Source organism: Anticarsia gemmatalis, chromosome 16 (assembly GCF_050436995.1).
Source record: "Anticarsia gemmatalis isolate Benzon Research Colony breed Stoneville strain chromosome 16, ilAntGemm2 primary, whole genome shotgun sequence".
In the NCBI taxonomy this organism is placed as follows: domain Eukaryota; kingdom Metazoa; phylum Arthropoda; class Insecta; order Lepidoptera; family Erebidae; genus Anticarsia; species Anticarsia gemmatalis.
This window is the reverse complement of record NC_134760.1, coordinates 7,279,056-7,293,989: the sequence shown is the minus strand read 5'-3', so window position 1 is coordinate 7,293,989 and position 14,934 is coordinate 7,279,056. Positions and strand designations below refer to the sequence as shown.

The following is a 14,934-nucleotide window of genomic DNA, read 5'->3' as shown; positions in this document are numbered from 1 at the left end:
CATATTACACGATATGATAAAGCTGAACACAATAGACGGTTGAGAGTAATTTATTTTCCATTATTGCATAAAAGCTGTGAAGTAAATCAAAGAATAACATTTGCAGAAGGCACAAAACCTCTTGACACACATTCACTCCAGTCAATACATTTGTGTATTTGCTATGATGATAAAAATAAAATTCGCGTAGGTTAGTATGGCTTTTAAGTAGTTTGGAAATGGAATTTTTTCCACACGTTATTTGTATGAGCTTTTGTTACTATAAATACGCTTTGAATATTACTTTTTCAAGTGTAAGCAACGAAAATATCGTCGACTTCTATTTCATTTTCTAATTTTAGATTTGCTATTTGAGAACAACGATTGGTTTTTTTAATGAACGTATAACTGGAGTGTTAAATAAATCCTTAAAATGTAACACATGTGAACTGTAAATATTATTGCATCCGTAATTATATTTAACATGACTTTACAGCTATAATTATGCCAACACATTTTCCTCAACATAACCAATTCAAATCTAGAAACGCCTCTGGAGAATTCCAAGAATCGACTTAAGGATACACTAAGATCGAAACGGGTTAGTGCATTCTTTTCATACCTGGGTAATGGGGAAACCCGACACTTAGGACGGCAGATGAACCTTTTGTTACACTGTCTTTATATTGTCTTAAGAAAGGAGTCCCGTTAACGCTGGCACATTTTTCATTATGGACGTAACGAACAATCTCGGAGAGGAGATGAGGGTGACGTAAGGAATAGACGTGTTTTCTCGTATTACTGATAGGTAGTTCTATGTATAGGATAAATATTATGCTTCAACGCGTAATACCGGTGTTCTCTTTGTTTACAGTTTGTATTAATTTTTATTCGACAACTCTTAATGACGTTGATTTTCCTTTGCAATGATATAATAAGCTCTTTATCAGATTGGGAACCCAAAAAAGTAACTTGAATTCAAATTGATCATTGTGTAATAATATGTGTGTAGGATTCCATAATAATCGTGTGAATGAATATAATTCATAAATCAAATATTTCAGTTCACACGAACCGCAAACTTTTCGGCCACGGATTTATTTGCATCGATTTTAATACAACTCGACGCAGTAATTAAAGTGGTATTAATTGGACTTTTAATCGACGACCAAACCTCAGTATTTTAAATAAACCCAATAAATATGCAAACAACATTCTGCCTATAAAGTTGAAAATAGTGGGGAATATGGAAATTTTATAAATATTAAACATAGTCGGGATCAGCTTTTAAATTATGTATCGTCAGTTATACTGTTATCTTGTGATAGGCAAATGTAGATATAGATATTATATTAAAATGTAGGTATTATAGATTATTTAATATGTTAGATAAATTTAACGAAAATACCTTAACACATGAATAAAAATGAAAATCTAAATCATTTATTGAATGCCCCCTATATAGAAACTTTGACGCGAACTTGCAAATTGATTGTGAAAGTGACAGCTAAAATGTACGCATCACGAAGATCGGGCGAAAAAGTAATATAAAAAATAATATCAGCGGTGATGTATTCTGCCTTGTTTTAATAAGTGAGAAAAATATTACTTCGTATTACAACGAAAGTAAAGGCGCCTGTGTAAACTACTAAATGTTGGTATGTTATCATATCATACGAGACCGGAAAATTGTTTCGCGTTTGTTGTTATACGTGTTGTATAAAGTCATAATGTTACAAACTTTAAGGAAAAGCTTTACACTGAAATCTAAATACGTAGTTTCTTAACATATGTGAAAGGGTAACTACAGTTTTGATTGCTGAGCGGAAAATTTATCTCACGTGGAAAGGAGATAGCGGTATGTTGAAAAGAGATGCAATATTATAGAATAATAGTTGTATAATTATGTGAAGGAGGTTAAGGTCATGACACTGCATTACCAGCACAAGCTAGTGATATTAATCTAATGAAATGGAATAGTACCAGTATTTATGTTTCCGGATATGGGTACAAGTATAAACTAATACATTGTCATTCAAGCAGTAAATAACTTTCATATCGCTTATACGTAAACAAATGGTACTGGGGATTTTCATAATTTCCCGTGGAAATGTGGAATCCCGTCTAGGCCTTAGTTTTAAATCGGATGTACTACGACTATCGAGACTGGTATAATGCAAACGGATTTCAAAAGCAATTAAAAAAGATTGACAAGATAAGAAGAATGCGTCCAGACTCTAGAAACTCATATAGGAGATGTTGTTTTGTTTTTCTTTATAAAATACCTCAAGTAAACCGGAGCCGGCTATGTTGATTATAATAAGGAAAAGTCGTCACTTATTTCTTTGAAAACATTATCTATTCATTCACATTAGCAATGCCAATTAAGTAAAAGTGGAAACAGCTATGAGAGAGCTCATTAGTGGATAATTCAGCTTGCCAACACATTCGCACTGTGACTAAGCGAGCCTATCTTAATAACCTACATACATGTAATCAACATATTTAATAAGTGTTATTAATTAAATAATTTCAATGTGAATATTCCCACGGGTTTATTAAGCTTTTGTGGGTTGCCTAATTTCCTGGAATTGCGGAGATTTTTTCAATTATCTGAACGAGTGATGTTATTGTTAGTCCGTTTCCTCGTATTTTACGGATGAATTACTCTTTTCTAAAAACGTCATACATTTGGAAGCAATGTCTAAAAATATCCTTGATTACAAGTTATTTATGTTCAGGTTCAGGTATTTTTTTATATAAAATCACATACACTAAAGTGTACTTTGTTCACTACAAATCACACCGAGATCGTACTACTCTACCCATGTGACATTTCATGGTTTGAGCCAAGTCACAAGTGTTCAACATAACCGGTTTTCGCGATTTTTTTACATCATAAATAAAATATGTTGTCACTGTTGCCATGACAACTCTTATGGCCAATATAAAATTGAAATCCGGTTTACTTCTTGTTTTGGTTTGCTGAAATCGGTTTGAGATAACGGTGCTTTGATTTATATCTCAACGTCATACTTATCGAGTAATTAGTTATGTTTTAGTTCAATTTAAAGGGAAAAATCCTATTGTGTTTGGTTGTAAAATAGTAAAAATTAACCAGCAATAGTTCTGTTATTAGGTATTTAATTTAACTTACATTTTATTTGAAAGAAAACACCCAAACTCAGGTATATGATATCTAAAGGCTTTAATTATTTAGCATAAGTACATACTTATAATATTGTGCAACGGTCGTAGCCAGTGTTATTCATTCAGACATGCCGTTCTACATAAAAATAAAAGATCTTGCATAATAACCAAACAATTCAATACCTATTTAAAAATGTAATATTGGCACTCATCTTTATTCTACCTATATGCAGATACGTACATACAAAAAAAACAAAATGATTCACTAAATATAAATGGATCATATCTTACGCTTGATTGAATGATTGATATTGGCAATTATTTTGATACCACTAGCAATTGACTTCGCCAAAGATCGTGTCGACACCTCTGAACTAAAAGAAAGACATCGAGAGAAACAGTGTTTTAAAATTCATAGAGATTTCCGAATAAAAATCTATGCAAGATTATATTATTAAAAAAATTTTAGAAATACACTCCTATATCTATTTAAATTCTAGTCAACAATGGCCTCAAGAGGAAAAAAATGCTCGGTAAGCAACTAACGACATTTTTTAACAACCAAATAAAATTCTGTCACTTTTTAAATTTGTAACAGTTTATTGTTATAAGGTACTTAGTATTCATCAACATTGAAGAATTTAGGCTATTTTTGTTAAATTAAAAAGTAAAATGAAGTTATTTTTAATCGGTTTTATTTAGCGTGTTAAACATGTTTCACATTAAAATACTTTTACGCTGTTGACGTAAATTATACATTGGCACCACTTTTGATTGACTATAAGAAGTAGGTACACAATTTCTAAGAAAAAATCAGGTAAAAAAAACGAGATTTTCAAATACTTTGTACGAAGTTTACGCAAGAAATAATTTACGGAATTTAAAAATTGAATAAGATGTAAGAAAAAATGCCGAAAATGTATTTGTTAGTCTATCCTCTACACAGAGTAAGTAAAATCAGCCACGCATGTTTAAATATGTACATTTTACAATGTCAAAAGTTAGCCTAGCCCATTACATCTGGCATCTCCAATTACTCTGTACATCACCACACTACCTTGTGTCAATTTCAATCAGACAAAAGCAAATGTTTATCCTCGCGAGTTCAATTAACAATACGATGATGTAACAGACGTGACACTGAGCCACTGCACAGAACGTGTATGAATTATTTCGCTTGATTCCAACTCTATTTAATCTTAAGTCTATAGCGTGAATAAGATAAATTTCGAAAAAAAATGTCTTTGAAAAAAAAATAAGACAACTCCCGCACCGCACTAACAAATTTGTTCCATGTGGGAATCGGACCCAACAACCTCCCGACGCTAACCTAACCTAAACCACTGCGCCACGGAGGCAGTCAAACCAACTTTTACAATTTATAAAAGGGGAGAATTTATTAACCTGCACGTTTTTTGAGTTGATAATAGTAAATTAATATGCCTCTGAAATCCTTGGGTTTGAGATGTTTTTGTATAATATTGTATATCTACTTATGTTTAGTACGATAAACTATTGCATTCAATGCGTATTTGGTAATACTAAGTTGTGCCCGAAACCAACCATTATTGTCTTATTGCTGTCCTCCTTTTTAAACGAAAAGGGTTAAGGCCACATCTGCGACGCTGGCCAAATGCCGTTTGGCAAACTTGGCTTATTTTTTAAAACAATATTTAGGCTTGTATTCTTTGACAAAAATGTTTCTTTCAAAATGAATGCTTGCCAAATTCAAGAAATCATTGTTTTATTTAGAATAACGAACAATTCAAGTCAGTCTGATATTAGCTTACAGGTTTGTTATGATTACAGTACTTGGTATCATAAATTTTAATACAATCGTATACATTTCATGTTAATCGATGTTTAATGTATGTTTCTCCAAGGTATTTAACAGGCGCAATAAATATCACAATCCACGATTACTATCGCGATAAATTATTGCAGTCACGGCCCATTATTCACCTACAATGCATATCGTATCACAGACATCATCACAATGGATATAACTAACTAACATCGGAGGCGTATTAAAACGATGTCCAAAAGAATTCAGTAAACTCTTACATGCATTTAAATGCTCCATTACGAACTCTTCCTGACTCCAATAAGGATGCGAGACTACAACCGTTAATGTCGTCAATGTCGACAACCGTTATTTTGAATTCATAATAAGAATGTACTTAATAAAGCAGCAGAAGGTTACTTGTGACCTTAAATGACCAATCAACAGGTTGGCGGAAGGGTCGCGGCGGAGCACGTATCGTACAAAAGTAATGGATGTCACGTTCAAACTCGAAGGAAACGATAAAGGTCAACGTGTAAAATTGGTAACGTTATTGCACCAACGTTAAACTAATTATTGAGCTACCATTAGAGTGGGCGAGAATGGCGAGAAAACGTTCGAATTCACACACACTTGAGACTCGTATTTCGAAAGCTGTTAGAGTTCTTTTGCTGCACGAATTCTTTTTCTCGGTATGTTTGTTCCTGTTTAAGAATGGAACTTTTCTTTTCTCGGGGGTGTCATACAAGGCCGTTGTTTCAAGGAAAAACAGGGAGTCCATGGTTGCATGGGTTTTGCAACGATGTATCTACCTACATTTTTTGTTGTCTACACGCAGAATTTTAAGGCGTACCTAACTCTGAACAACACTTAGAGATAAGTATAACAAACAATAAAATCGTAGCGCGGCTCAATATTATCAAATCTCAAGGTATTCAAATATTTTGCTTGTATTAGTTCAACAAGGAGCGTCAAATGTAATTGCAATACAGAAACAACGTAGAAGCAGTAAAATGAACTGCAATCTGATTCCCTTACGTAACAGACAGTTCATTAACAGAACCGTTCTCTCTCCACTCAATCACGACTAAAACCTTTTGGGGTGAAGAATATTTGCCGATGTCAACAAACGAGGTGCCTTCACACTGCAGAAAAAACTTTTTGCATAAAATTATGAAGAATGTTTGACAGTTTGACGTTTTATTATTTGACTTTGATTTCGGTGCAGTATTTACAGCGTTTACAAAATATTATTTGTGTTTGAATAATTAAATGGCGTTCAAGTTTTGCTTTCCGTGTTGGGCTAAACGTGTCCCAAGTATGTAACAAAAAAAATATGAAGTAAATCTTCGTTAATATTGTCATGAATATTATTCATAAATGAACCTCAGAAATGTATTTCTAGTAAATGCATGCAAAATGCAGTTCTATTTATTACAGATTTTCCTATTATAACTCAAGGAAAATAATCTCTATATTATTGTTAAGGTCATCTAACGGTAGTAGAAAAATTGTATGAGCTTGTACTTAGCGTTGTAAATACCTTAGGAACAATAGAAACATATTGTCGGTTTTTTTATTAAGAGGGTTCACGTTTTTTCAATAATACACCTTTGATTTCCTTAATTCCAAAAAAGTCGAAGATTACCTACATTCTCTTCGAGCGTTCGTGTGCATTCGGCAGGCGTTTAAATATTAAGTTCGTAGTTTATTTTCACGAAAAAACTACCGGATTAATTTTGATGCTATTTGACTTACTGATATTTTATAAACTTGTGCAATTTTTATGCCAGTAAATCTTTAAAACTGGGCGATGTCAAATGCTGATCTATACTAAACTGTTATCTCAATTGTTTCAGGTCTACAGTTGCGGAGCATAGAGGAGCCGGCGGGTGGCGCGGGCGGCGGCGTGCCCGCGCCCACCTGCTACGACGCCGAGTGCGCACGCACCGAGGCCTGGCTCGATGAGAACCAGGAGTTTGTGCATGATTATTTCTTGAGGTGAGTTATAGCGTACAAGTCAATCACAAAAATAATATAATTTATTAATTATACAATCTATTAGGTCGGGGAAAAAGTCTTTTCGCATTATAGTATGTCTGAACTTGTAATAATATCTCTTTGGCTTCAAGAATCACAAATGAGTACACGGTTCATTAGGTTTCTTTCAGTGAGCTCGTGAGGTACCCAAATATCGAGCTTTTTTGTGTAGAGCAAAAGATTTTATGACAAGTTTTTTCCTTTTTTTAAGTATTTTCCTCGACCTAATATATTTTGAATTTTAAACATTAGGTACTAATATTTCACGAGGAGTTTATTAGAGTGGTTAAACAGAGATACCGACCACAGTTAATGCAATATTGCATTAGTGTCGTCAAAATCGAGCCATTTCTCATGTAATAGCCGTGAACCAATCCTCATGTAATGTTAGTTGTGATATACACGTAAATGTTGAAAGGATTATTTTAATTAAGGTATTTTTGACTATTTAAGACACAACTTGCAAGACTTTGATTAGATGTGCTGATAAACTGGAGACTAGGACATTTAAATGTTCAAGCCCAATTAATTACAATGTTACAAAATTGTATGATCTAACACTACACTAGTGCTAGGATGCTCTACTTATGATTAGAGATCTGGGTCACGTCTAAAACTATTCGGACGCTGTTATTCTTAGTTCATTCACAATAAATAACTAAGTTTATTATGGCGAAATGATCCAAATCTGTTCGTAAATTAGTAGAAAACTAGTTAAAATGTCAATAAATTTAGTATATTAAAAGAAAATATGTTATCATTGCGTGGCAGGTCTATATATCCAAAATAATGAATTTAATACGTTTTGGATATTGTTTGTAATGTAGTGAAATGTAATTCAAATGTTTATGAATGTCATCTAGTTTACACTTTGCTATTTTGGAAACAAAGCGATATGCGAGCGCTATAATTTGATTTGAATTTCCGAACTGGCTTCAATGAAACACCAATTCAGTCGTGTTATGGCAATTATCAAACCGTTTCTATTGCGAAAGCCTATTGTGAATATTACCTGGTGTTTACTCGCGGGCTATTTGTGCACAATGTTTTCCGAATGCGCTGTATCCAGGCCATATCGTATTCAGCATACAGCGGCTATTCAAACATACCATGTTTGTAAACTCGTGAAATGCGAAGCATCGCGGAAATCACGCTTTGAAAATATTGAAATAACAGAACGCGATTCATGCTTTTTTATTTGTTATCATTTCATTGTTAACTTTGTGCGACTGTCATTGAATTTGCGTTTTATCGCGTTGAAGCATTTTTTCAGGATTTATATACTCCATGCACTTTTGATCGTTGTTTATGTTACAGTTACTCAGAATTTAAAAGTCGTACAAAGTAAAAATACCTTTGATATTGTTTTTACGTTTTTCATATTTAACGTCAATGTCGACTTGTGCGTAAAAAGAAACATATTTTTTGTATTGAAATAATGTTATAATTTTCGATACAAAACTGTAAATTCCATACATACATATTTCGTGCATTAACGTAGAATATTATAGAGTCATAAATGTAAATTCATTTACTCGTGCGTAACAAAATACGTGTTACAAAACTCATTCGCACGCCATTTCACCGAGAGGATTATGTGCTTTATACGTCGCGATGTTTTCATTGTTACAAGTTCTGATATAATCAGATGGGTCATAATGGATGACGCAAGCTATTTTACCATTAATACCTATACAAAGGACGCTACATATTATGCGAAACCCTATCAATTCAATTAAAATACATAATAATATATTTAATACATACATGTATAAATTCACAACTTTTTACCAAGACTTTTTTAAGAAACTTCTCTTGCCACTCCATCCTTTCCATACATCTGGTCATTCAGGACCGCCGGTTACGAGTACTATGCACCTAACCTTTTTGCAGGACATTGCAATAATACCTTCAACTGAATTCCTTATTGATTTATTATTAAAACAAATTGATTAGGCACTTCTTTCTCACTTCTGAGGAATTTCATCGTTTTTATTTGCATAATTTCAAATAATAATTATTATATTCTAATGTAGAGGTGTTGCTGGGTTTGGTGTGTGCATTTCACCAATTTGATAAATGTCTAACTTCGCCAGATATTGTTATATTGATTGAATTGAAATGTTTGAACAAATATGTAGAGCACAAGCCTTTCATTATGAACTGAATTTTATCACGTATAACAACACCAGTTAATCCAATGGAAACAATGTGAGCTATTTATTTGTTCAACATTTAAATGTTCAGTTTAGTATCAATACATAGGTCGGATATTTCTTATTTAATGCAGGGATTGAAGTTATTTATTTAAGCCTTTATTCAATGCACTAGTTTCTTTCAAGTTGGCCATAGTGAATCTTATGTGCTGTACTAAAACACGGTTTTACTCGAGCCATGAATTTTAAACGATGTGATGGGTCGATCGAGTAATTTTTCCTACAGTGGGATATCTTTGAGTCGTGAGTTTCGCGGTGTGCGCTCTGATATTTACTCATGTTCGAGTGAAACTGTCACACAATACCGTGAGTGAGTACCCACCCAGCATATGATGGATATAACAACGAAACAACAGTAAACTATGGAGATAATAGCAGTAAAGTTTAATATTATAATCATTATCTTCGCAAGTTTTAATATTAGTCGATTATGTAGGGCACTGCTGGCTTAAATGTGTGTACTTAATTCGGTAAAAAATTGAGTAAATTTGTATTCATAGGTCGAACGTTTTCAGAACATGTTCTGGGGCGTAGCGCTCTCTCATTATGAAAAGCGGTTCGTGCCAAGATGTCAAGATACGATATTATCATAATTCAGTAATTTGATCGGAAACTAATGATTAGAACATTAATGTATTTGGGTTACAAAGAACATCCTGCCGCACAAAATTGCCTTATAAAAATTCAAACCTATTAGTTCTGCTAAATATGTAAAATGTCGGAAGTATGTACTAACTTTTTAATAACTATGGATAGTATTGGATAGTTACTTAAAATTGCTTAATTGTAATTAAATTTAGTAGAGTTTAGGATGCAAAGTTCGAGGGAATAAAAAAAAGGGTTCTTGCTTTATTTGTTTGATAGGTAAACAGTGAAAAAAAAAATCTTTTGCTAAACTTTCACGATGCAATACCTCGTGTGACAATTTTCAGGTATGTGAAAAGTCGTATAGCTAACAAGACGTATATCCGGCATGCAGGACTTGGTGAACCGTTGACAGACGAGGCTAGTCTCAGCGCCGAACACGTGCCAACTAGGCCGACGTTTGTTACGAGAAATAGACAACGATTCATGTCACTTTCTCACAACATTGAAAGGATTTACACACCTTCGAAACTGTGGAACATTTTTCTTTTATATAATACGAATTTCGAATATCTTTCTCAAATTTTTTTGGGTATTGACTACACAATGAATGAAAATATACACCAGAATGAAAGTGAATAAAAAAGTTGATATTGACGTTTATTTATGTATATTTTCGCTGCTCCCACTTAGTTCGGTAAGGCAGAGCTTTTTAATGAGAGCAACATTGGCAAAAGATTCAACTTTGCCCAAAGTGATTTACCGCTTTTAATATTTTAAATAAATTCTGTAATAGTTTTATATTTGCGAAACGTTTTGGTCGACATTTAGGAAAAGTTTAGAATTCTAATTCGGTTTGAAAGTTTTCAAAATCAGTTTGAAATTAGAGACTCTTGTTATCAACTCGGTTAAACGTTTGCGACCCTTAATATTATAGTAAAAAGGAAAACTTCAAAGTGATGTTCAAAATTTTGAACATTTTGTGGCTTTTTAATGAAGATTAGAATTTGACCTAACGATTGGTTTAGGTAAATGTACATAATATTAGAGTTATAAAATATTCTCTTTATTCTAATTCATGTTATTCATCTATTAAAACTTAATTCTATTATAGTGGGCCTTTAATCCTTTCGTGATGAAATTACCGTATTTATAATACGACGTAGGAAGGGATTAGGGAAAGTGGAATATTTAGTTAGCATATGGATTCAAATTATTTTAGCTTAATATATCCTGTCTATAAAGTTAAGATTTTTTTTTCTCCTCAATAACATTTTATTCCAGATATTAAAACTATGAAGCAGAATTTTTGCTTTTGTTAAAGCAAGCAGTTGTTATTTAGTTATTGAACTATCATTTGTATTTTAGACAATGTTTTTCTCATTCAGATAGATATGGGATTTGATTCAAAATTTCTTAGTTGGCCGTAAACTAAGGTTATATTTAGATCCGTCACGTTAATTCACTGAAGGGTAGCATAGCGGTTTTATTCATCTCGTCGGCGAAGCGCGCGGTTTTCAGCTGCGGTCAGGCTCCTCAACTTCGCTTGATATATGACGTCCGTCTGTGGGATGACAGCCTGGTTAACCATGAACAACTAATGAATAAAAGTTTCAATCTAAATTTTCGAAACTTTGCCTATCAAAAGATTTATTTATTCTATGCTAAAGCTAATTTTGACTGACATTAATGAAAGCTAGTACATAACTGTAATAAATCATGTCGGTATTTTTTGAGACTGATTAATATTTATACAAGTTTACTTAGTTATAGTATACGATAAAACATCTTAAGTTAAAAAAAAAACATTACGTTTTTGTAGTCATTAGCTAGAAATAAGCTTTTTAAGCAATTAATTAGTTGAAATTGTATCAAATATTTCTTTCGGCATCTAGCGCGAATTCTCGAAACTACACTTGCCTAAATTATTCACATCTCATTCGCAGAATTGGATACAAAGTGTGCCCCAATTCTACTTCTAGTCCATTGTCTCATTCAGTTATACAAGCCCGTAGTGGTCGCACATCAAGTTAGCAACTCGCCACTCGTTAGGCACCAACTTTGTCCAACTTGATTTGCTAGTTTTGTATAACTTCTTTAATGCCGTCAACTATGTAATCTTACCTCTACCTAGATTGCTCTGAGACTGCGCTACATGCAAACTGTAAAAGGATTATTAAGTTACTTTGTTCCCAACTGAAACAGTAAAGGATCATTTTGTTACTTTGTCATGTGCTGGAATCGTAAAGTTTATCCAAGTTTAGAGCGTATACAATTTCGTGGTTGCATATGACTTTTTGGCGTTCAAATTTTATGATTTAATTTTGTATTTTAAAACTAAGTAGTTTGTTCATTTTGGTTGGATATGTTTTACTAGCTCCCTCCTATTTTTCTAAGGTATTATTGAATTAAAATATCTGCCCGTTCTGTTTCAAACCAAAACGTGTTAATTTAAATTGTGTACTCAGTTCACAAAACGTATTAAATGAACAGAGGATATCAAAATATTAACATGCGACTTTACATAGCCGAATGTAAATCATAATTCATTGTTAGAAGGCCATTCTTAATAGTTTTGTTTAGGAGTTAATTGCTCTGTCCCAGTTGAGAACCTCTTGTCTCAAACTTTGCGTTTATTTAGGCTTTGACTTTAATTAATACTGAGTATTACTGAGTTAAGGCAGACACCAGAAACTGACTTCGACTTCGAACTTCAGACGATCCTTACAAACAATTCCTATGGGGAAAAAGACGTGATTTTGTAACAAATATTCGGTGCAGCACGTTCGGTTCCGCAGGATTTATGGAACAACAAAAAACCGGCTAAGAGCAATATCTGGATTTTTTCGGCTTGTGCCGTTGGAGTAGTTCCTTCCGGTCGTCACAATTCGGTTTAAACATTTAGGCGCGGCGATGTCGAACGGCATTTGTCCCGAACGTTAATTTACACATATTTGGTTTTGCCGCCCGGCTAAGCCACTAATAGCCGGGTCCTGACAGCCTCGCGAGGCAATATCTCGGTCACGCACATTTCGATCTGAAAGAAAAGAGACCTAGACATTGCCTCGCGAGGCTACTTGCTCAGTCAAGATCCGGCTAATGCCGAACCGAATATTTGTGTAGCAAGACTATATTTGAAGTAAGCTGTGGGTGAAGGAATATCACTCATTGTAATGATAATGTTATCGATGCAAGTCGTCTTGAGTTGTTTTATCTGAGCACGTGACAATTAACTATCGTATACTTGTGTTATGTAGTGGTTGATAATACGATATGTATGTGTTTAATTATTACGAGTATGTCTTAGATCATAGTGTGTTGCAATATTTTTGTTTTGTTTTGTAGCTGTCGGGATTCATATATTTATTTGTGCTAAACAGAATAGGAAGGTTTATCATATTGAATTTGATCACACGCGGTTGCGTTCTTCAGTTGATAGAACGAAATATTTTTTTTTTAATTATTTTATGTTTGGAAACAATAGGAAATAACTGAAGTTACGTGAAGTTGTTGTATAATAATAGTTTTGCATTTAGAACATTTGATTAAATCGACTTCAATAAATCGACAATTTTCCTCCTATGCAACAAAGTTAGCTAATCTCGAGTGTTTATTTAACATTACATTCGTGTACTTGAATCAATCTTGGCTTTTGTTATCTATTTAAAAGCGAAGGATTATATCGTAAATCCCTGCTAATATCTTCACACTTCATACAACTACGCCACATGTTTAATATCTCCAATGTGCTTTAGCAGTATCATGGTTTATTTTTCCTGACAGTATTATTTTGAGGCGTGGGTTTAAACTAAAAATATTAAGAGTAAAACCTATGGACAAAAGACATCGTTAACTACTAGGAAGATGCAATGATACAAATGTCTACACCCAACAATTATGTTTCCTTTTGTACTAAATCACATTAAGAAAACATCGCCAAACTTTTATTCCGCTGCTAGAAAATTAAATGGACATGCATAAATCTTGAAGATTACAGCCGTTTTTTTCGGCAATAAATTTTCTCGTTTTACGATTAAAACACTTCCGACAGATAAAACAAATACTGAGACTGGGGCTATAAGGAAACTTAACTTCACAAGGAAACTGATGCTCGTAACTGTCCAGGCTAGCGCGTAAAATATAGTTATAAACATACAATATAAACCACTTGTTATCGGATTACACCAGTTTCAACCGGTCACCATTACCTTAATACAGTAAAACCCAACGTAAACCAACATATTCAGGAATTGAATGTACCAACTATCAATTCGTTTGACGTTCCTTGAATGAGCCATAAAACGTTTAAGATAAAAACTACATGATTAGTTTTATGAATGAATCAATTGGCTTAAATAATATCATTAATTACGACTACGCAGTAGTATGAATAACAATTAGTATGTACGGAGGGAGTGAGACAAAAAACCTAATGTGTATCAGCTGTTTAAAGAAACTGGTTGATTATGTTCGTTAGCAATGAATTGACATCTTGACACTTGGGCTCGAGCAAATAATCAACACATGGATTAAACTGTTTTATTCTTCGATTTAGATTAGTTGATACTGTACGTTGTTTATTGTTTTTTATTAAGCCTCTTGTGAACTGTTTGACCAAAAACCAAGTGTTATTGATTCCTCTTAACCTTTTCTCGAGTGTGTTGAGGCGGCTCTCTGTCTAATATACGGTTAATCTGCGTTTATTTTCCTTGTATCGTTTGGCGGACCTAATGTTGATATAAGTTATAAAATGTCACGGCACATATTCTTAACTGATTACAAAGCTTGATCCTTATTTTTAAACTGATACTGGTTTCTATAGCGTTGGAGTCCGAGCGGTCGTCCGTGGTCTTTTGTAGTTTTTGAAAATGGTAGAACCGAAAAAGGAATAAAGTCCTGTAATTCGTTTGTTTCGCAGTTATTTTATATTCCTCGTTATCCTATTCAAGTGTCTATGTAAAATAAACCTTAACCGTCTGTCTGCTACGCTTTCATAGCTAAAAAACTTTACAATTATTACAAAATGATAGATATTTCGTGGGGTAAACATGCCTCATTTAAGAATACACTATTCGATCAAAGGCAAGGGTAAAGCTAGTTTCTGATAAAATATTCTGACGAGTCCGTATCACATGCGTAATGTGGAAGTATTAGAATAATTCACGTCACCGCGGCATTGGT

General features: G+C 33.5%; 1 protein-coding gene across 9 annotated transcripts in view; it reads left to right on the top strand.

Annotated features, from left to right (window-relative positions):
• Positions 1 to 14,934, top strand: part of LOC142979590 (dual 3',5'-cyclic-AMP and -GMP phosphodiesterase 11-like) — a 217,211-nt gene that overhangs the window by 135,570 nt on the left and 66,707 nt on the right. For 8 of the 9 annotated variants that reach the window (XM_076124611.1, XM_076124609.1, XM_076124607.1 and 5 more), the window contains one exon: positions 6,772 to 6,913. In XM_076124611.1, coding sequence (XP_075980726.1) covers positions 6,772 to 6,913 — 142 coding nt within the window. Of the gene's footprint in view, positions 1 to 6,169; positions 6,231 to 6,771; positions 6,914 to 14,934 lie in introns of those variants that run through there. The other variant, XM_076124610.1, reaches the window with a different exon arrangement.